At 35.3% G+C, this 25,382-nt stretch overlaps 1 protein-coding gene across 1 annotated transcript; it reads left to right on the top strand.

Annotated features, from left to right (window-relative positions):
• Window positions 1–160: 160 nt before the first annotated feature.
• Window positions 161–24,896, top strand: LOC131843442 (myosin heavy chain, skeletal muscle, adult-like). Its single transcript, XM_059192089.1, has 15 exons — window positions 161–227; window positions 496–611; window positions 1,144–1,307; window positions 2,259–2,461; window positions 11,554–11,741; window positions 13,482–13,588; window positions 14,286–14,460; window positions 14,890–14,985; window positions 15,446–15,651; window positions 16,444–16,690; window positions 17,934–17,993; window positions 18,913–19,074; window positions 23,184–23,315; window positions 23,858–23,980; window positions 24,703–24,896. Exons 2-15 carry the CDS (start codon window positions 501–503, stop codon window positions 24,799–24,801), a joined length of 2,073 nt encoding a protein of 690 aa, XP_059048072.1. The 5' UTR covers window positions 161–227; window positions 496–500; the 3' UTR covers window positions 24,802–24,896.
• The last annotated feature ends 486 nt before the right edge of the window (window positions 24,897–25,382 follow it).

Below are 25,382 nucleotides of genomic sequence, written 5' to 3' on the forward strand. Positions count from 1 at the left end.
TATCTTCGCGCGATAACACTGTTGCCTAGTTACTACGCGTATAAGAAAAATAACAGCTCTGTCATTCGGGACTGAATCCCTTAATTGTATTATATCTCATTTGTAAAACTTCTACAGATATGAATATGTACATAGCCACAATCTGTGTCATCCCTTCATCTCCCTTTACCTGTAGCTACCTCATTTTTACGGCTCTGAAACAATGATATTCACATAATAAAGAATTGGTATATTTTAAAAATATTATCTTCTAAAAATTTTTTGAAGGGACAATATTAATAGAAAATATTTTAATATTTGTTAAAAATAATGAACAAGTAAAAAGACAAAAGTATAAATATGGCTGCATATGATGAATCATTAGTCATGTTATAGTAAAAAATCTTCCGAAAAAGTGGCATTCCGGCCGATTTGCATTTCCCGCCAATTAAAATTTTCTCACGAAAATATTTAATAATTAATTTTTGTTAACTAATAAAAAAATATTTCTTGTAGTCACTATGGATTTTAATGAAATTACTGAAGCGGCTAGTAGAAAAAGATTAAACGCCGACGCTGAAAAGCTCCGCGAGAATGTATCTCGAGAAGCAGCAAAAATAATAAAACTGAAGGTAGGTTTCGAAATATAAATAATATGCCTTCACGACTATATTCCCAAATGGAGTAGCCAGACGCTGTTGCACCCATCGCTTGACATGTTATCATTTTCCTATGTTGGTAAGCATAATTAAATCTAACGTATCTTGGAACGAACCCTACAGCGGTTTCTCAAATTTGACAATTTAGTATTCCTCAGTTTTTTTCAGAGAAGAGATGAGGTAGTCAGATTGTTTTTTTAAATTCAAACCGGATTCAAATTCGCCATAGTATGAACAGAACCAGTGTTTACCAGTTGACGGGCACGTGTAGGTTGGGGTCCTCGCGCTGCTAGGCTGTCTCCAGCGCTCCCTGGACACGCACTGGGTTGACCGTCCGACCTGGGAGACGCAATGACGAAATTAAATTTCTTTCGCGCTGTCTGTTCGCTTAGATCTTTTAAACTACGCCTCGGATTTTAAACCAGTTTTTAACAATAGATACTAAGGAAGGTTTATACGTATAATACGGGGCTATTGAGAAGTCATATTTAAACTCGATTAACAGGTTGCTCAAGACACCGCGTACTGGGATCTGAAGGAGAAGCTGCACCAAGTGGAGAGTAACCATGAGAGATTGCAGCAGAACATGGTGGAAGTTCAGATGCAGCACGAGGCCATCTCCGGACAGTACCAGGATGAACTCCGGCTGAGACCTGACACGCTTAATAAGTAGTTCTTTTTTGCCGGCCTCGTCAACAAATAATACGTAGTCACTTAATGCTCATATTGATCAACCCGGAAGGGGTTTTTAAAGTGCATGATAATGGAATGGTGCACCCGCCTACGCTAACGGTTTACGCTCACCACCACACGCGGGGCACCCGTGGAAGATAATATGAGCATGAATTCAAGTTAGTTAGCCCATTGTGGCCGCGTGGAGGTCAACCTGACATGGTACATTGATAGCAATGGGATCATTAATCCACATCAGTAGCAATCTCCTTCCCCAGTAAGGGGTTTTTTTTTGTGGATGATAATGGAATGGTGCACCCGCCTGCGCTAACGGTTTACGCTGGCGGGGCACCAGTGGAGGATAATATGAGCATGAATTCAAGTTAGTTAGACCATTGTGGCCGCGTGGGACCTCCACGACCTGACATGGTACATTGATAGCAATGGGATCATTAATCCACATCAGTAGCAATCCCCTTCCCCCCCTCTATGACTATGACTATGACACTGAACCGCGAATACAAACAATCGTACCCAGCAATACAAATGTATGTACCGTGCGAGGAATCGAATTCGCGACCATAGGAAGTGATAAGCGGTGCTCAACCGCCTAGACCACTGTGGCCGTCGTATTAACCCAGCTGATGGCAACGGGCTTTTTTTGTGGATGATAATGGAATGGTGCACCCGCCTGCGCTAACGGTTTACGCTGGCGGGGCACCAGTGGAGGATAATATGAGCATGAGGTCAGGTCAGTTAGCCCATCGTGATAAATTTACTTTTATTTAATCGAATTAGGTGTTATTTTGTGGAACTCTATTCACTATTTAATAGATTTACATTGTTTTGTTTAATTCCGCTACAATTAGCATGTGGTGCAGGCACAGCTACTCATCCATAAAAAAATAAATAGAACTTCGTCAATTACAATTCCTCCCAATTGTTCAGATTAAGCAGCACAAGGGAGATATGTGATGTGCTGGAAAATTACACGGAGAGGCTCAAAGACACGTTGGCCAGGTGCAAGGCGGACCAGGCGAGTCTGTACGATGCGTACCAGAGGTCTGGGCAGGTCGTTAGAGAACTGAAGTTGCAGCATACGCAACTGGACGAGAAGAACAGACAAAAAATCGAGAGCATAGTGGAGAAAGGTAAGAAATTTATTAAAATTCATATGTAACAGGTAACTTGATGATTGCAGCGTTCTCTTTGACGTATTTTTATATTTTATACTAGCTGTACTCGCGACTTCGTCCGCGTGGATTTTAACTTTATTTTTCTAAAATAAAAGTAGCCTAAAGAACTATTTTAGTCGTCTTAATTTATTCGTTGCATTAGGTACTGATAGATTCAAACTAATACATGTACATCCTGCATCATCCCTATATCCCCATAGGGGTTGAATTGAATTTCAAAATCCTATTTAAGCGAACGTCTTCGTCAAAGTAGCTCCAATCTTTAATTTCAGTTCAATCAGTCGAAAATCTAAGAAGATTTATACAAACTTTCAACCTCTATTTTATCCCCTTAGGAGTGGAATTTATCTTAGGGGATGCCTACGTCATAGTATATACTATATGCATGCAAAGTCTAAGCCCGATCGGTTTAAAATTGACAAAGTTTCTTAGAAACTATCATCCCCTATTTTATCCCCTTGGTGGTAGAATTAATCAAAATTCTTTCTTAGCGGATGCCTACGTCATAACATCTACCTGTATGCCAAATTTCAGCCTGATCCGGCCAGTGGTTTAGGCTGTGCATTGATAGATCTATGTCAGTCAGTCAACAACCTTTGAGCTATATATATTTAGATTTTTAAACACAGTATGTATTTAAAAATAAACATTTTTGTCATTTTATACTTTCACAAGTCACGTCCCTTTTGACCCCTTATTACACATATAAACTTTCCACTTGAATCCATCTATTGCTAAAAACTGCATTAAAATCAGTTGCATAATTTATGCATGCATTTATGCTATGCATGTTTTAAAATCACTAGTATCCTGACGACTTAGGCGTAATGCCGGTTAGTCAGGAGAGAAACACCTCAATGCCTACAATATTCACAATTATCTATCTCTTATTTGTTTTTATAATAATATCAACACTTTCGCTCCAAAACTCCCGCTGCCTCCGTTCAATCGTCCGTCATCCACTTGTCAATGTCACATAGATTACTTTGGCTCTGGCCTCTGACGTTCCGTTTCAGGTTACATGATTATTGACTTTACCATTTTTAATTAATGGTGCGTCACACGATAGTTAACAGTCGGCCATCCTGCAATAGTGTCTGGCCCAGACACATAGGTAACTGATGAGCGTAGTCATGCTTATCAAAGGATATAGTGTCTACAGGATCATATAACAAATACTTAACTAAATAAACTAAAGATACACATTACTTTCATAACATTGACTATCTTAGTATACTGTCAAAGGTTTACAATCTAAAATCAATACTAACAGAGCTAAGTTTCGGCATGCATTCAGAATGCACAAAATATAACATAACATATATTAATTTACATAATCCAAATCACCCAAAAACATGAACAACCTTTTAGAGTAACAAACAATTATTTGGCGGTGATTGACTTCTATGAGTCAGACTGTAACATATCACCATCACAATGTAAGTTTCCGATCTTATGAACACTGCATTTTTTTTATACCTCCAAAATAGAACTTGACATTTCTCATCATGAATATTTTAACGGATAAATTTAACATATCACATTACAAAAGGTAAAACTTAATTACCTACATATATAGAGAAAAAAATATAAAGAGAAAGTATTATTCTCGTGACATAAAATTAGAACAAAATCGCTGCCTGCCTTCACCTCACCAATAGAAAATAACAGGTCAATATTATTCAAGTGGTTCTAATACCCTCAATACTACTACTACTATTTTACTTCGACGATACTCTTGATTTACCAGAGAATTATTTTAATATAACATAATTCATTGAATTTCAGTTATGATTTACTTAACAATACCATCAGCTCACTGGTCAAGTAATCTATTGCACCCTTTGAACCCTGTACATTTAGGGAACTATAAATGATTGTAGATACTGATCTCAATTTTCTTTACAACACCAGTTTAACATAAACCAAAACCCACTGTTCCAGATTAATGTGAAATAGAAATAATCTTTATTCAAACAAACTTAATATAAGCACTTTTGAGTAGTCAAGATTTTTGAATCTATCGCTTATTCGGAACGCAGATTCATCACAAGAAGAATAAACAAGAAACCTGTGTGTTGCTCTTTTAAATAAATATTGATTTACTTATATTTAATTAACAACAAGGATTAGGCGTGCGGCAATCAACATAAAAACCGCTACGCACTTAATCTCCGTTCAATCAGACAACATTGACAGCGCTATGAATTTCAAGTTAGATATTTTCTAAAAAAAAACACTGATTTATAAATGATGACATTTATAAATTTTTCAATTTTATAATAAGCTTTTTTTTTTTTTTTTACAAAGAAAATATTTTATGACACATTTGATTTCTTTTTCTGGCAAATTGAGTACAGACTCTGGGAGTTTGTTGTAAAACCTTGCGCAATTTCCATAAAACGAATTACTAACTTTCGTCAAACGAACGTGAGTTTAGTAAGCCTACTATTCACTTTATATTTTATCGATGGTATTCGTAGCCACTTCGGCCATCCAACGTTATCGAAGGGCCTCATTCGATATTATCATAACAGTTAACATCGGGTAATATAATAAAATTAAAATCATATAAAATTTAGTTTGAGATACTTTACATACTTAAAATATGAAAGTTGCCACTGACAACTACACATTACATTTCAACATCATGAATTCAGTCTTTGTTATATTTTTCCGCCTTAAGTTGTATCACTTAATTTTTCACACCAGGTACTAGTCAGCATCTCTGCAAACACGGCTGCCTAGCTAATTAGTGAAATACCTGTTAAAACAAAACATTAAAAAAATACCACCGCTTGCCCACTATGACTACGGTCTCAACAGATCTGGATTTTATTAGACTCAGCCACCGCTTGCCCGCACAAGGAGCTACGGCCTCAAACTGGTCAAATTCTCATTAGACTCAGCCACCGCTTGCCCACACAAGGAGCTACGGCCTCAAACTGGTCAGATTCTCATTAGACTCAGCCACTGCTTGCCGCCACAAGGAACTACGGCCTCCAACTGAAACACATCAAATATTTAACAACTGGTCATTTTCTCAATGAGGCATTCACCGCTTGCGCACGCAAGTAGTTACGGCCTCCAACTAGTCATATTCTTTATGGTACTATGCTATTTTTACTTCAGCCTCAAGTGCTCTACATTGCAACTCAACTATGGGTTATATGCACTCCCATCAAAATTTACTATTACTTTTCATTCTATTACATATCTTTAAGAACTGGATTTCCTGGTTCCATTTTACTATTTCTCCAACGCTTTAAAGGACTTTATAACATTTAATCATAAGTTAATTCAATTTAATTATGTACCAAATTCGAATGATATATCTGGTTGATATATATCTAGTATCTACCAATTTCTGAACGAACATGCAATATATTACTACCACATACCCTACTCCTATTATTATCTACCAAATCTTGAGTAGCATCAACAAAAAGCGAGTCGTTCGTTGTACGTCGCATTGAGCACACGCGGATCCCCATTTTCTCCGTGAACTAACGTATACGGAACCATCAGCCGCGATCTCAGCGCAATCATCTCATCAGTATATCATCAAATCTAAATCACCATCATTTACCTTAAAATCCATAAATCGTATTCATAGTCATATGATTATTATATTAATCTCATAATTTCATCAAAGTATTGCAAATCATTTTTCATTGTCATATCAACCGCCCGTTCTATTAGCCATTTTGCTCATAATTCAGCTTGTCATCGATTGTAACTCATCATTGTATCACTAGCATTCCTTAATCTTTCAGATCTATTCGTTCATGTACTACTCTTCACCGCGTAGATTTACCGACTATTTTCCATAGAGGTGTATCATTTTTACCTTGTGATCGTCCTTACTACAATCTTGCAGTGTAACTATCTTGTACACCTCGAGCGCTTTATTCATAATATTTCTAAAGTGTCTGTATACGGTGTCTGGGTTCTATAAATTAGCACCTCTTCTAATTTCCCATTAATTACAACAGACACATAAAATCAATTCTGAAAGGATTAATTTCAATTTAAACTATTTAGTTAGTACAATAGTCAATCCGATTTCTCCAAAGGGCGTTCAGCCACACATACAAGTGCATATAGGTGCTCAGACTAATCTATGGAATCAAATGCCCAGCATTTGATTGCGTTGATCATTACTTATAAAAATTTTAACTTCCGTCGTCGTCAAAGACAACGCTTTAAATTTAATTCAATCTTATTTATCTGATCAATATCAACCAAATATTTGAAAACAACATCACCGTTATTATTATAAACTTCCAATATCTCTACACCTGTAATTTTGTACAATTCAACATTAAAACACCCTCACTTATTTAATACATCCGTTCTCGTATGCTATGCAAGTGACAACATCAATTCTTATATGTTGATGAGTTTACTATTAAAAGCCTTAGTTAACACTTTTATTTTACTTCAACTCAACAGTTATGTCAAAAGTGACAATGGTCTAAATACAACACATCCAATCTCATATTCCAGTCAATTGAGTCAACATGTATACCAACAATTCTTACATGCTCGTTAATTTAGCATTATACGCTTCGATTATACTCTTTTTTTTCAACCAATTAAAATCTTAATAGATACAATATCTCAAGATTTAACAAAGGTTAACTAGAAATTAACAAAATTGGCAAAACCATCTACAACAGTAATTTATAACTGTAAACTGTAATCTATTGTTAACAATATTTAACTTTCTTATATCTTAACTTTCATTTATATCCTCTAGTAACTTTTCTTATATATTCCTGGGATTAAATTGACAGATATAGCCTTACTTCCACAACTTATATTGTCTCTCATTTTATTTGCATTGGATATAAAGGTCTCTTAAAACAGTTATAGGTTCAATAGGATTCTTTCAACTTAAATCTAGTATACCCATGTACACTTTTCAAAACTTTAATGCTCATACATTTAACAACAATCAATTGTCCTTTTGTTTTTGTTTTTCTTTTAACTACCTGTGCTTCTTAAATTTGTATTCACTATAATACCATTATAATTAAAGAACAATGGCTCAGCTCGCAAACATTTTCTCAACAAATAATTCTCTATAACATGTAAAACTTACAACTTAGACCATGCAGTATTTATTTTTCATTCTACATATATGCTATTCATAAAGTAGTTTATTATCCATCAGTAAACCATATAAAATTTATATATATATATATATATATATATATATATATATATATATATATGGCTTATAAATTTTTCATTTCATTATATGGCGTCCTACAATCCAATAAATCACAATACTATTAAAATGATAAATAGGCATTACTATATGTATTTATACCTGTACATATGATACAATTTTCTTTTGAATTATTACTATTTATATATTTTTTTTCTTCTATAAATTATACTGATACTGTGCTTGTGAATCACTGTTCATCCCAACGGATACCAACATCTCACTTTCAATCTAAGTTACATTTGCAGTGATTAACTTGTGTTCACAAGATATTGAGGATTTTTCCTATTCTTTTTTTTTTTTTTACTTATATATTCCTGTAATAGCTATACCGAAATCACCATGCACTGTCCTCTACAGTACAGTAGATTCACAGAAGATAATTGGAAGCTTGCCACAGTATAGAAGTGCTATCTTCATAAAACCGACTAACTTCAGTCTCATCCTCTTTGGTAACAAAGTTATATTAAATAAAACAAACCACATGCTTATAAAGGCATAGCATAAAACACCAACAATCAGGAATTCTCATAAATATATAACGGTTGTATAGAATGGGAACGAATTTCCATGCATGGACAATTATGCAGCCTATTAATAACCACATTACCAAGGTCATCAGCAAAGTTTTCTAGAATATCCATATCTCTTTACTTTCCTAACAATCTTGTCTGTCTGTGTCTCATAATTTTCCTCTATAATAATTTTAAAGCTTATGTACTTTGAATATCTTAACATTGCCTCCCACAGAGACTATTTAATAATAACTAATTAATATACAGAAACTTCATTAGTCAAATCATAAAATATTTTATAATCCTGTAGTCTACAAATACATAGAAGGTAAGTTACATAAACCATTTAAAAATAGTATCCAATTTTTCCTTTCTCCTCTATTTCACCATATCACAGTTTACATGTATTCACTTAATTCTCTCCCATCTGTCCATACCTATATACAACAAAGAGTGCTATGCACTCATTTATTTCCATTTTCCTGCCATAATATCTGAATTATAAAGTTTATTATCCAAATTTCACAATTCTAGACCGCACTGTTTGACACAATCCATGTGCTAACTTCAAGATGAGTTCATTATTAACTCATGAATGCTTTAAATCAGTTATTATCTTCTGATATAAATTTATTTATATTAATATTCAATAATATATTCTACTTGTTTTTTTTTTTATTATCTGTACTTCACAAATATATAATACAATTTGAATTTAAACAATGATTTCCTCCTTGGTTCACATTTCAATTCCAATACAGATTTAACAATGAATCTGTCCACTTTATAGTTTCTTAGTACTGTCATTCTACAAATGACACTAAATAATAAAACTCAATGGATAACTTAAGCTCAGATCCTTGCAGCAAATCTTCAGTTCATTAGCTTATGCAGTACACAAGATTGGACAATATAGCAATACATTGCAATATATTACAATAGTCTATTTTCATTATTGTGATAACAATTGTCGTATGTTGTACATATTCATATTATAAAATCATGACATTTTGTGCAATTTACTGTATGGAGAGTTATAACTCATCAAAAGGCAAATACTCTCACTGTTGCGACTCAATATATATATCCAAACATTCTGTATGTACACAAATATTAACTTATTTCCAAAAACTTTTATTCATATTCATAACACTAATAGTAAATTTAAAGACAAGCTTGTTGCTCAAGTATTGTTTAGAAAATTCAACAGGTTTCTTGTACAATCAATAATACAATCAAGAGCCAATAACATTCATTTCTGGAGTTACCAAAAGCTTTTCTTTAGGTTAAAAGACAACTTCATAAATTATAAAACTGAACCATGTAAGAATAGTCTTACCTGTAATCTATCACTTTCTAACATGTCACATATTAATGTGGTGCTTATAAATTCCAACTACTCACTTACTAAACATTGTCTCAAATGACAAATGTACATAGCTACAGGTACCTGCACAGGACCTTTAAGTACCTTTATTGATCAACAATGGCTGCTAAGGGCCATTCTAATGAATTTCAAGAGAAGCATCAAAGAAGTGAACCAATTGCTCAAACATATAATACATTCAATCTGAGCATACATATAATATATAATTCCAGCATAATATGACACCTTTGAGGAATTGGATATCATTTCTAGGTGCTTTTTCAACACATTAATAATCAATATCATATGATTATGATAACCTTGAGGATCCTAATAGATCTCAATTGGATTTTATACTAAATAATGATTAAATAAGGAACTATTAATAATAATAGTTTACAGTTATTCGGTTTTTTACCATTGGAGTTTACTACCAATTGTTAGCCATTGCTATATATATAAAATTCAAAACACAGCAAGAAATAAATATAATAATTGTACTATCAGAGTTAAGTACTATTTTCACTGAGAGCTTCACAGCTAATCATGAGATAGCATCTAAAATGTCTTTAATATCTAATATTATGAAATATAACATGTTATGTTGCTGGTATCAGTTTATGTCAACAATATACTGTGTCTATCTATATTAATATGCTTTATTAATTCATTAAAAAACACATATCAAAGTATCAACCAATATAATATATATACATATGACAGTGTCTCAATTTGGGAATATAACCACCATCAAGACATATACCTGGACAATGCCTGTGATTGTCATTTATCTGAAATGGGATCATCAAACATATATGTGTAACGATGTAAATAAATAATAACAATTCTTCAATTCAATTAACGTAGAACAAACACACAAAACTGAACAGTAAGTTTGACTAATTTACTGTGAATTAGCAACAAACTCAGCAATACCATTACACTGTTTATATGTATAACATGGTATGTGTTCTCATGTTCAACCTGTATGTCAACATAATTAATGTAACTGTTTCTAATCTGTTGATATCCTATCATACTCTATCATAGGCATTAATAACATAACAATAGTTACTCTGTATTTTAAACTAATTAGATAGCCATGTTGTTCTATACTTAATGTATTCATAATACTTCTTTCTTAGGTATATTGTATACCTCAATATCGTGCTACATGTCATGTCATTACTCTCGCAAGTTATCGTACATACTAAATCTATTTAATATGTAGAAAGCAATTCATCCAAAAGTTCAATAAAACAAGTGAGAAACTGCGTTTAATGGTATGCGTGTTATTAACGTAAATTCACTTACCACAACTTCTAGTCAGAATTACCTTACAGTCGAATTTGTAGGCGGGATTGGTACCGCTTCTGAACTTTTAAAATCACTAGTATCCTGACGACTTAGGCGTAATGCCGGTTAGTCAGGGAGAGAAACACCTCAATGCCTACAATATTCACAATTATCTATCTCTTATTTGTTTTTATAATAATATCAACACTTTCGCTCCAAAACTCCCGCTGCCTCCGTTCAATCGTCCGTCATCCACTTGTCAATGTCACATAGATTACTTTGGCTCTGGCCTCTGACGTTCCGTTTCAGGTTACATGATTATTGACTTTACCATTTTTAATTAATGGTGCGTCACACGATAGTTAACACATGATACATCAGAATAACACATTTATTAATATTCTAAACACGAAATTTTATGAGTAGGGTTAGACGTTTGTTAAACTTTAACTCAAAAACTACTGAATGGATTTTGATGAAACTTTACAGTAATATAGCTTATCTATCAGAACGACATATAGACTACATATTTCACGCGGGTAAACCGCGGGCACAGTTAGTAGGCTATATATTTCACGCGATTGAAACCGTCAGCACATGCAGGTATTTAGAAATGGATTTGTAAATATTATAGCAAAATTATCAAGTGAGCACCAAACGCAAATGATACAATACTTGAACGAGTCAAAACAGAAGGCCGATAGAGAACTGACCGACACCAAAGTTCAACTGGCAACAGTGCAGGCGCAGAAAGACGACCTGTCCACAGCTGTTGGCGAAATACGCAACCAGTTGGAACATGTCACGCAAGAAGTAAACATGGTAAGTCGACTTTTTGAAGAATAGAAAATAATCTATTCAAATAAACTTAATTTAAGCACTTTTGAACAGCCATAACAATTTTTTTTAATCTACCGCTCATTCGGAAAGCTGTCTCATCACAAGAAGAACGAGCAAGAAACTTGTGTGTTGCTCTTTTAAATAATCCTTGTAAGTTCACATTTTACAAGTCGAAATGTGAATACAAACTACCAACCATCACTAATTTATTAGGGTCAAATATAAGTACACAATAAGATTAAATCAGTTGTAGTGATAAGAGCAGACCAGTCCCTACAAGCAGCACTCGTTCACGAGTATGACGGATGAGACAGCCATCATTGCGCTCGACTATATTTTAGGGAGCACAATGACCCAATGAATGAAGTGAACTTTTTACCTCGGTGGTCTAGTGGTTTAGCACACCGCTTTACGTCCGATGATCGTGTGTTCGATTCCTCGCACGGTACAAACATTTGTATTCATTGTTTGTATCGGTCTGAGTATATTATGTATGTATTTACAAAATAAAGTTGGGTTGAGCTGGCCTTCAGCCGCTACAAAATCCTTCCTTGGGTTTGGAGTGCCATCTGCACTCGCCCCCTATCGTCCGCTGAAGCTGTAAAGGCCAGCTGCGGCCAACAGCATTAGAGTAGTCTGAAAAAAAACTTGTTACTAATCCGGCACTGGGTACGGGGACATGACATTAGTCCGGAAACAGGAAACAACGCATCAGTGATCACATCATCAAGGTTATGATTACATGATAACGTAATATGAAAAAAAATATATATATTACTACTATTTTAATATTGAACACACACTCATGCACATATACACACCCGCACGCATACATACAAATGTATTCAGAATAGAAAATAAGCATAATCTATACATATAAATAAAATTGTAGTGTCTGTTTGTAATATTGATACAACTGTTTTTTACTACATGCATATGAATATAAATACGGTACATACACTAAAATAGCATTAATTACAATTTTTGTCAGTCTGTCTGTTTGTTCCGGCTAATCTCTGAAATGGCTGGACCGATTTTGACGGGACTTATTTTGGCAAGTAGCTGATGTAATAAGGAGTAACTTAGGCTATTTTTACTTTAGAAAAATAAAGTTAAATTCCACACAGACAAAGTCGTCGTACAAATGGTCAGAGAGCGACAGCGACTTTGTTTTATACTATGTAATGATGATTGTTTGTAAAAATATATACATATATGTACCTATTTATTATACTTATACAGGGTGTAACGGAAAGGGTATATCAATACGACACATGGGGCCTGCCCATGGTTACAAACCACCTCTGATGGTTTTTTGAAGTATAACTACACTTAAAATGCATGTAATGACTACATCCAAAACTAATTTAGAATTATGTTACTTTACACATCACTAGAGCCCCAATCAACTGTCCGATTAACGACATCATAATGCCTAATAATAACACAAATTTACTGGAATAAAACGCCTCTTCACATTACTCCTGACATTTTTACTTAATATTGGGTTCCGTATAAATATAAATTTTAATTCCAATGTGTTATCTACCACTGTTGCAGTCACACCAATGAAATATTGACAGGCAAATTCCATTAAGTTACCGGCCAGTAGATAGTAATTTTTTTCATAATATTTGTCACACATATATATGTCATACATCATATGTATCTATAGAAAATATATACATATACATATAAATCTATTGATACTTGATATCACAGAAAGACGTAGCTTTGATCAAAAGCCAGAAGGACATGAAGCAGTTGGTAAACGAGTTCACAACTCAGAGTAATGAGGTGAAGAATGCTTACATGAAGAAAGAAGAACAGTGAGTACATTATACGTACCATTTTAATTCTTCCAAGCTGTATCCGAGCTGTTATCATGGCCTGATGGAGCCTCGTCCACTCCAGGCGAAGTTTCGCAAAATCGCAAAAAGGGTGTAGACTCAATGACGGTCGGAATTTGATCATCAATAGAGAAGATCATAAAGCTCCCAATAGCTGTGATCAGGTTTTCATATTGTAAGTTGTACTCCATTTCCAGCAACTCCATTTTACTCGTCCAACGGCCCAGATGAGAGGCTCCTCTCATCTAGACCGTTGGACGTGTACACATAGTCTATAGTTTCTGTACTGAATATTTCTGGTCTCACAAATGCCAGTGGTAGTGTTAGTCTGATAGTAGAATTAAACGCAATAATATAAATAAATAAAAAAAGCTTCTGTAAACATTTACGCATGCAGTGGCTACCAGTTGTTAAGTCAACACTATATACCTGAACTTCTTGCAAGTGATAACAATTGTAAGTTCATAGGAATAGTCTGGTGTGTCCAACAAATCAAATAAATAAAATAAAAATAAGAAAACTTTTCTTCCATTTAGATAATTATCCATTTTGTTTAAATAGAAAGATACACTTAAAATATTACATTTTAAAATATTACCATCATAGACTTTGAACGTTAAGTACGTTCAAAGTCTATGTCTATTTGTCTGCCTAAGTAAAACTTTCTTCCATTTAGATTAAAGCAATCATTAGAAGAGATAGAGGCTCTCAAAGGAGCATTAAGCAACCAGGAAGCATTTACCGACAGTGTTCGCAAGCAGAACGACTTCCTGCAAGAACAGGTAGCAGCGGCTGAAGAGCGCCACGCTGCCTCTACGCTTCATATTGAACAATTGCAAGTCCAACTTGAGGTAGATATAAGAGACAAATATTTACCCGCGACTTCATAACGAGATTAATAAGAAAAATAAAAATTGATAGTACAAAAATAATTTGTCCAATGAAATCAATATTTTTTGAAGTAGACCTTTTTTTACTTGGGGTATGAAAAATAGTTATTCTCAAATCTATAGAACCGAAAAAGAATGCGGTTCTTATGAAATTTTCTTTTGTTACAAACACTGCGGCACTAGAATTGTATATATTAGATTTACGTCAAATTTCATTGATTACATTCAATCCAATTCAATCCCTACAGCCAAACATAGCTAACAAAACAAGCTGTTTGGCGGATGAACTAGGTGAGACTAAGGTACACATGCAGTCGACTATTAATAAAGTCTATTTCGCTAATTATTAAATTTATTAACCATAATTATCCACACTACTTGTACTTCTAGGACGCAAGAATTACAAATGACAACAATAAAGAAGAAATTATGAAATTGCAAGATAAAGTTAATCATTCAGAGAAAGAGAACGATGAAAAATATGCTGTAAGATATACCTGTTATTTGTTTAATATTACCTAAATTGTAACCAATGCAACATAGATATTTATTCATAACCAAATATAACAAATGTTATTTCATTCTATTCTATTCAAAGCAATGATCCACCGGATGGAAAATGTCAACTGGCAACCGAAATGCAATCCACCAATCGGAGAAAATTTGTGGATGTGTAGAAAGAAATAAACCCCCTCAAACCTACACCTGGGTCTCAAGTCCCGGGAACTCCTCGGAGTTTCCCTCTTTGCCACGTAACTTTGGACTCTGCCCCCTCACGATTTGTTTCCAAAGTCAGTCAGTAATGTAATATGAAACACAGTTTCTTTATTGTCAGCAAAATTTGAACTCACGATCTCTAGAGAGTAAGTCAGGGAACTAACAATTAGAACTTACCAATCTTCAGTACTATGACTGCTAGATTTTATAAAACAAAAAACATTCCCAGGTGATACTTATGAAAGAAAGCGAGATAAATAACTTGCAACTTCAAGTAAACAATTTGGAAACGGAGAAGGCAGCGATTATATCGAAACTGGAGACGATGACTGTAAAGATCAACGCAGAGGAGGCGCTGGTGGCAGAACTAACAGCAGCCAACCAAATGTTAACCACCAATCTGGGAGAAACAGAGAACGCACTTAAAACTCACAAGTATAGTGTTTTGGGATGATGTATATCGTTTTGGGATTATGTGTAGTGTTTTGAGATTATGTGTAGCATTTTGGGATGATGTAAAGCGTTTTGGGATGATGTAAAGCGTTTTGGGATGATGTATAGCGTTTTGGGATGATGTATAGCGTTTTGGGATTATATGTAGTGTTTTGAGACTATGTATAGCATTTTGGGATGATGTAAAGCGTTTTGGGATGATGTAAAGCGTTTTGGGATGATGTAAAGCGTTTTGGGATAATGTATAGCGATTTGCGATGATGTATAGCGTTTTGGGATGATGTATAAGCGTTTTAGGACGTATGTATAGTATTAAACCGTTATACATTAACCCAAAACATATAGTTTTATGTTTTATAACGGTTTAAGCCAATGTTTAGCGTTTTGGGATGATCTATAGTATTTAATGATGTTGTATAGCGTTTTGAAATGATGACAATGATGTATAGAATTTTGGGATGATGTATAGCGTTTTGGGATGATGTATCGCGTTTGGTGTTGATTTATAACGTTTGAGTTAATATACATATATATATCATTTTGGGATGATATAAAGCATTTTGGGATCGTGTGTACTGTTTTGGGATGATGTAAAGCATCACGATCATCAGTTACGTCACGAAATTCGTCACAGTGTTTGTCTCTAAATATTATTATACACATAAACGTTTATGTGGTCCGAAAGTGTGTTATATGATTGACTGTTACTTCTTATTAATTCTTCTTATATATCTTATTGGAATCAATATGCTGTAACTAAATTTATTCACCTAGAGACGCAAGCGATGCTAGAATCGCAGAATTAACAACTTCAATGCAAAGCAAAGATAAGGAGCTGGACAGCAAAGCTGGTACCATCGCGCAGCTGATGTGCGAAGTGACCACCGCAGTGGACACCAGCGCCAAACTGGAGACGGCACTCCATAAACTGCGGAAAGAGATGGAGTTGGAGAAGGAAAGCGGGAGAGAAAAGGAGAGGAAATATGGACAGCAGGTTGAGCGGCTTGAAGGTCTGCTCAGGGTAAGAAATTATATTAGGTGACCACTTGAAAGGCCTGGGATGTTATAAGTGTTGTTATTCGCCGGTTCGCATTAACCAGTGCCTTTATCAGCTTCAACCGGTCTTCCCGAGGGTGGTGCATCTTCGACATCAAAATTTCCGGATCGAAATTTAGCAAACCAGTTCTGCACTGGCGTACTATTAACACATCGGTCAATTTCTTTCTGGCTTGAACAGCATTTTTGCCCTTGCTGTTGTAAAACAGTAAGATATGTCGAAAATGCTGCTTATTTCTCTCCATATTTAAAAGGGTAACCAAAAACTACTGCGTAGAATTAATTGTAATTTTTCACACAAGCCTTGCTATATGAGCTCTCAAAGCATATAAAAATTGTACGGCTTAAGTGCGAAGTTGAGAGCAAAAAATATAATTAAATCGCTATAAGACTTTTCAAAGAAATAACTAAAAGGTTAGTCGACATCACAGAAGACCGAAGAGCTGGCAGCTACCTTGGACAAAGAATTAGTCTAGCTATTCAAAGAGGGAACGCTGCCAGTATCTTCGGAACGTTGCCTAAAGGGACCCCTTTTAATAATATATTTTAGTAGTAGTAGTTATATAATATGATGATTATATATATTTTTTTAAGCTTTTTAATTTTAGGTTCTTAGTTGTACAATTAGGTTATGTAAATACTAGTAATAAATTAAAATTTTTATTGTATTATTAAATCCTAAGTTAGGAAAAAACGAAATTACTTTCCGAACAACCTAATATTTATTAGTCAGTGTATTAAGCGAAATAAACTTTGAATACGAATAACGAAGTTTTATACATTCGTAAACTTAAGAGCAACGCTCTTGTCTGTGTAGCTCTTGTGTCTTTCCACAATCTTACATCGTACTCTTTAAATGTTGATACGTCACGACTCCAATTCTCTCTTTAATTTACTTGATATAGCTGTGCCTTGGTCGGACCTCCCCTCTTTCCTTCTATCTTTCCCTCAATAATTAGTTTCAAAGATTCGTCGTGCCGTATCAAGTGCCCCAACATTTTTCTTCTTCTACTTTCTAGAACGACGGTAGGGAAAAAAATATTATACAAAAAATATTACGTTCTATTGCGGCTAGAGTTTATGTTCTATTCGGTCGTCGCGTTCAAAGCCCGCGATGGAAGCTTAAAAACATTCTCTATTTTCTAACAAAGTACATAGAGAAAACAATTTTACATACACCTCAACAATTACAATGACTTCACTTGCAGGAAAAAGACGATGAGTCATCAAAACAGATGTCCATTATTCTGGAGATACGAGCCGAAAAGGTAATACAAAAGTTCATTTACATTTCATGACGACCTCGGTGGTCTACCGGTCTAGTACACCGCTTTACGACTGATGGTCGCGGGTTCGATTCCTCGCACGGCACAAGCATTTGTATTCATGAGTATGATTGTTTGTATCGTTCTGGGTGTTTTCTATGTATATTATGTATGTATTTACGAAACAAAAAAATATCTTTGTATTTGTATCAGTTATCTAGTACCCGTAACACAAGCTTTAGATAGCTTAACTTGGCTCTAGATGGCGCTGTGTGAATTGTCCTGAGATTATTATTATTTAATTTTAGTTGTTGTTACAACGCCTTCCAATGGAGGCGAGTTTGATTCCTCGCACGATGTAAATTTGTATTCAAGAGTACAATTCTTTGTAATCTAGTCTAGGCATTTTCTGTGTATTTTAATGTATATACTAGCTGTACACGTGACTTCGTCCGCGTGGAATTTAACCTGCCAAAAAAAGTCCCGTCAAAATCGGTCCAGCTTTGTCAGAGATTAGCCAAAACAAACAGACAGACAGACAAAAATTGTAAAATATGTAATTTTGGTGTATGTACCATACATTACCGTTGCATATGAATATAAATACTTATATTCATATGCAAAATAAAAAACGGTTATTTGGATATTACAAACAAACACTCCAATTTTATTTATATGTATAGATTGTCATATATTTTTATTTTCACGCAGATTCATTCACAAGAAGAATGAGCAAGACACTTGTGTGTTGCTCTTTTGAATAGATGTTTTTTTATATAAATAATTACAGAATACCAAGTAAGAGGCATGCGATAATCTACATAGAAACCGCTACGCACTCATTCGTAGTGCAATCAGATAATATCGTCAGCGCTATGAATTTTAAGTATTTCTATAAAAAGTTTTTATATATGACTTCCAGGAGCGTCTGCAAGAGAAGTTCCAGAGCCTGCAGACCACGATGGACAACATCCAGAAGCAGCTGTCGGGGCCGCAGCCCCCGCCGAAGCCCCGCGAGGCGCCCGAACACGACGACAACGCCAGGCCTTTCGCTTCGCAGCCCCTTGGCAAACACACGACGAAGGTAAGTAAAATCAACAGATTGTCAATTACAAAATGGAATATAGGAATTCAGGCGGTTCTCGTGCACATGGCATGTGCACGAGAACCGCCTTTTTAATGATAATAATGGAATGGTGCAGGAATGTAATGAGGTGAAATTGCATGTGTCAGCAATTTTATTGCACAGTAATGTGTGGTTGCTCGTACAGAAGAACTGACAAGAAACTCAGCTTGTATTCTTTTCAAATAAATGTATCTTTATTTTTATTTACATTTAACTTCGTTTCCATCACATTTACCAGTTCTAGCTACATTTTTCATTGCACCTCCGTTGTTATAGTGACCCAAGCAATTTTGTCTGCACAACATTCTTAATGCAGCTGGACTCCTATCGGTCGTGGCTTGATATTATATAGCCAATAGCCTTCCTCGATAAATGGGCTATTGAGCACTAAACGAATTTTCAAAATGGGTTTAGTTCTTGTTATTAGTTATCGTTGCGTATAGCAAGCAGCAACGAAGGAGCGTTGTGATTGGAGCGCACACCAATCCATTTAAATCTCTCTATATGTAACGTACAGACTTTCAAAATTGAAATCAATCAAGGTAACGTACTTTTCTAGTTTTTTTTTTACGGATGATAACGGAATGGTGCACCCACCTGCGCTAACGGTTTACGCTGTCAGGGCACCAGTGAAGGACGATAAGACGAGCATAAGGTCAGATCAGTTAGCCCATCGTGACAAATTCACTAAGAATTTAACACGAAGGTATGGCCATTCAAGTATTACGTAACAAATTTATTGCAATTATTTACCCCCATCCCCCTTGTAAGCAAAAGTGAGCAAAGCTCTAACCCCCCTCCCCCCATAAACATTTTTAAATTACTGTTTTTTTTTATTAGCAAAGATAATGTGAGGGTTGCCATTCGTGTAAAAAAGTAAATAATTGCCGATGATTTAATCATTATCTGGAATCCTATATATTTTGGATATAGGATTCCATTAGATTAGATTAGATGAGGGGGTAGGCCCCTGTGCCATCCAAAATAAGCAAAGTAAACACCCCAGTAAGTCGAGGACTGCCTGTACATAAATGACATACCTACTTATAAATAACTAGCTGTCCCGGCAAACGTTGTTTTGCCTTAAAATAAAATAAAAAAAATTAGGGGTGGACTACCCCTAACATTTAAATATTCTTTACACTTAAATACATTTATAAGTAAATTAATTACAGCTAATGTTAACTAAGGAGGACTTATCTCTAACAGAGATCTCTTCCAGTCAACCCAATAGAGCGTGGCATAAGAAGTGTTGAGTGGGTTAAAATGTGCAAATTATATTTTTTATGAAAATGTCAAAATAATTAAAACTAAACATAAAAATATAATGTCCAAAATACAGATACTAATACAATATACATAAAGATAAAAAAAATATATATATTAATATATAATATGTACTTGAATACCTAAACAATAAAAATTACATTTATAATAAATATATGATAACCATAAATATATACTAAATCAAACAATAAATACTACAAAGATATATATACAATGATGACACTAATCACATAGCAGTAGAAAGGTAATATGATTTTAACTTTTTCTTAAAAGAACCACTAGATGGACTTTTTTGAATCTCCAAAGGGAGATTATTCCATAGCTGAGCAGCACGAAACGAAAAGGAGTTACCCATAAACTGAGTTCTACTGTTAGGAAGTTTAAGGATCCTCGAGTGGTTTTGGCAAAGGCGTTTGGGACGGGAAGAGGGGGGTAACAATTGAAAGCGGGAACGAAGGTAGGCGGGAGCATTAGGATTATTAAGAATATTATAGAGCATGGATAGGATATGCACATTATGCCGAATACGGATTGGGAGCCATTTTAAACGAGCGCGGAAATCGGAAACGTGGTCATATTTGCGTAAACTGAAGATAAATCTTATAGCTAAATTTTGTAAGCGCTCTAGTTTATTTAAAAGCTCCTCAGTCATATCTAAGAAGCAAACGTCGGCATAGTCAAGAATGGGAAGTAAAATGGATTGCGCGAGCATAATTTTGGTGCTGAAGGGAAGAAAATATTGGAGACGTTTGAGAGAGTGATATGAAAAGTGTATTCTTCTACTAATTTCGTTGACATGGGAAATCCATGACATAGTACAATCCAAAATAAGTCCTAAATTTTTAACCTTGTCAGTGTACGCTATCTCAATGTTGTTGTATATTATTGGGGGTACCAAAGACCAATCTAACTTGCACCTTAGTCTGCTACTACCAACAATCATGGCTTGGGATTTGGACGGATTAATAATGAGACCGAAAGATCTAGCCCACGATTGAATACTCAAGAGATCACAGTTTAAAGCTTCTACTGTTTGAGTCACTTCCGATAAGGAGAAGTGACGGTATAACTGCAGATCATCTGCATACAGATGGAAGGAGAAGTAATGACTCGAGAAATATTGTTAATAAACACTGAAAATAGTAAAGGAGAGAGTACACCGCCTTGAGGTACACTAGCAGTTAGAGAAGTCCAGTCTGAGGAACCATCACTGGTTCTAACACACTGCTGGCGACCGAAAAGAAAAGAAGAGAATCATTCTATAACAAAATTTGAAATGTTAACGGCATGGAGGGCACCAAGGAGAATATCGAAATCAACAGAGTTGAATGCACTGCTGAAGTCCAATAAAATAATGGCAGTCAATTTGGTGTCATCCATAGCCTGCCGTATATGCTCTGTAATATTAAGAAGCGCCCCAGTAGTGCTGTGGAAGGGACGGAAGCCTGACTGGAAAGGACATAACAGGTTATTGGTGGAGAGATATTTATAAAGTTGATTATGGACAACGGATTCAAGAGCTTTGGAGAGTAAAGGAAGAATAGAAATGGGACGAAATTGGGAGAGACAAGTAGGATTACTTGTTTTGGGAACTGGTATGACATAAGCCTTTTTCCATTGTGATGGAAAGACATTGTTGCTGAGTGAAAAGTTAATTATGTGAGTAAGCACTGGCAAAATGTCATCCAACACAGGAAGGATCATATCAAGGCTGTCACTACCGATGGCTTTAGAGGAAAAAGATAGAAGGATTTTCTTAACAGCATCTACTGGTATTGCACTGAAAGTAAATGAAGGGCAATCGAGTGGAGCAAGACTTGAAAGAGTTGAAATAGAATTAGCTTTAGTGAGATTGCTAAGAGTGACAGGTGAGGAGGAGAAGTGCTTATTTAAAGCATTGAGGTCCAAGTTACTTTTAAAAGAATCAGTAGACTTGCCCACTCCTAGTGATTGAAGAAATTTCCAAATTTGAGACTGATTAAGGTTTTGTATAGTTGAATGAATGTATTGGCGTTTAGCATCCCTACACATTCTGTTGCAGATGTTGCGAAGCTTTTTATACGTTTCAAAATTAAATTGTGATCTCTCATTTAGGGGGATGAAAAATAGATGTTGGCCGATTCTCAGACCTACTCAATACGCTCACAAAATTTCATGAGAATCGGTCAAGCCGTTTCGGAGGAGTATGGGAACGAAAACTGTGACACGAGAATTTTATATATAAGATTAGCTGAGCCCGCAAACGTTTACCTATATCAATTAAAATCGCTATTAAAAAATAAGGGTTGGTGGTAGAAGAGTAAAAATTTAGGGTTGTATATCCACGGTGCAATACCGTGTGAAGAATCGAACCGGCGACCATCAGAATTAAAACGGTCTGCTAAAACACTAGACCACCCATTCCGTCATACTTAATTATATATTGTACAATTTATTTAATACTAGCTGTACACGCGACTTCGTCCGCTTGGAATTTAACTTTATTTTTCTAAACTGAAATGTTTTTTCTAATATAAAGCTAGTCTAGTTGACTCCTTATTACATCAGCTACCTGCCAATAAAAGTCTCGTCAAAATCGGTCCAGCCATTTCAGAGATTAGCAGGAACAAACAGACAGACAGACAAAAATTGTAGAAAATGTTTTTTTGGTGTACGTACCGTATTTATATTCATATGCATATAGTACAAAACTGTTATTTCAATGTTACAATCAGGCACTCCAATTATTTATAGGTATGTAGTATAGATGTATAGTTAAAATTCAATAAAATTATATTCAGAATATTACGAAACCCGTGATGACTCGGAAACCAGCGGATGGTGATCCAGGCGCCATCAACCAGCAAGTGGACAGCATACTGTTCTCACTATTCAGCGACAACAGCATGGACGACGGCGGCGACGCCAATGAGGTAGATACAATTTACGCTATTTATTTACAAGTGCTATTACAATAGAAGATCATTCATTCAAATCAACTTAATTTAAGCACTTTTGAATAGTCATAACATTTTTTTTTAATCTACCGCTAGGATAGCTGTCTCATCACAAGAAGAACGAGCTAGAAACTTGTGTGTTGCTCTTTTAAATAATCCTTGTAAGTTTACATTTTACAAGTCGAAACGTGTGAATACAAACTACCAACCAGCACTCATTTTTGGGTCAAATATAAATATACAATAAGATTAAATCAGTCGTAGTGATAAGAGCAGACCAGTCCCTACAAGCAGCACTGGTTCACGAGTATGACGGATGAGACAGCCATCACTGCGCTCGGCTATATTTTAGGGAGCCCAATGATATTGGTCGTAGCTGACCTTTACAACTTCACCGAACGATAAGAAGTGAGTGCAGATAAGCTGGGTTCACTAATTTTGGCGCGACATCGACAGACAGACAGAGTTACTATCGTATATATAACATTAGTAAGGATTATCTTATTTGTGGACAACAGCCTCGCGAAGTACGCCGCTTCGAAGCACCATCTCGCGGACAGTCGGCCCCGGCGATCCTGAAACGAAGAGCTGGCGTACCAGCCGCAAGACCCCGCGTCATAGTGCCAGAAGACGACGATGATGTATATCTACTATTGTTCTATAATACTAACGGTGGAGAATTTTAGAATAGTTATAGGAGTTTGCATACCTCCTATGACACTGAAGCGTGAATACAAACAATCGTACCCAGGAATACAAATGTATGTACCGTGCGAGGAATCGAAGTCGCGACCATCGGAAGTGCTAAGCGGTGCTCAACCGCTAGACCACTGTCGTCGTATTAACCCAGCTGATGGCAACGGGCTTTTTTTTGTGGATAATGGAATGGTGCACCCGCCTGCGCTAACGGTTTACGTTGACGGGGCAGCAGCGGAGGATGATAAGATGAGCATGAGGTCAGGTCAGTTATCATCGTGACAAATTCACCAGGAATGTAACACGATGGTTTCCCGGGGCACCGCGTGGAGGTGGACCTGACAAGGTACATTGCTAGCAATGGGGTTATCAATCCACATTACTAACAATCCCCTTCCCACCGATGGCAATGTGCTGACCATTAAACATGTGGAGCTCGAAGCTCGAGCTCTATTTGAATAAATGATTTTCTATTATATTCTATTCTGTTCTATCACAAGAGGGAGGAATATTAGTAATGTGATTGATGATTAGGAGCGGGTTGTTAGTATGTACCACCATATTCCCCCTGGAAACAATCGTGACAAATTCTCAAAGAATTTGTCAAGGTGTACTAACTTATCTGACATAATTGATACTAATCACTAAATCAAATGTTCCATTACAGAATGCAATAATATCATTGTCCCAAGTAAGAAACAAAATGAAGGACAAGAACCAACGGACATTCTTCAAGAGCAAGCGTGAAACGAAACGTCCTAAATAATAATTACGTATAATCAAGTAACGCTAGTACTAACAAGTAGTATCTATTCTACAGATTAAAATTTATGTATCTGCTACTTTCTAATCATATAAGAGTTACAGATGTAAGCTAAGTTCGGTTCGGAATTACGTTGTGCGTATATAATTAAAAAGTTATAAAGTTTGATCTGTTTCAATGAGAATTGTTAGTAACAGCGGTACATGTTTAAGCTACAATTGTTAGAAGATTATTTTCATTTAACTACTATTACTAATTGTTTCATTATAAGTTTAATAATTAAAATATATAAAATGCATAGCCTATCTTATTTACATTGAATCATGCTTATGAGTTGATCTCCTAGATAACTTTAGTCAAAAATCTCAAGTAAGTTAATATAGCTCAAGTCAAGGGTATTCTTGAGAAATGCATAGCTGAGCACTTATTTAAGATACTAAAATGGATTTACTTCGTTATAAAACAATATGCAGAGTAAATTAAATTTCACATCAATGCAATATTCACAAGTTCATAATGTAGCAGGACCGCAGAGAATGGCCTGTTGTGACCACAATTTTATGTATGTACAAGGTAACTTTTTT

The sequence above is a fragment of the Achroia grisella genome, unplaced genomic scaffold, assembly GCF_030625045.1.
Source record: "Achroia grisella isolate CSIRO2021 unplaced genomic scaffold, CSIRO_AGI_Agris_v1 utg1086, whole genome shotgun sequence".
In the NCBI taxonomy this organism is placed as follows: Eukaryota; Metazoa; Arthropoda; class Insecta; order Lepidoptera; family Pyralidae; genus Achroia; species Achroia grisella.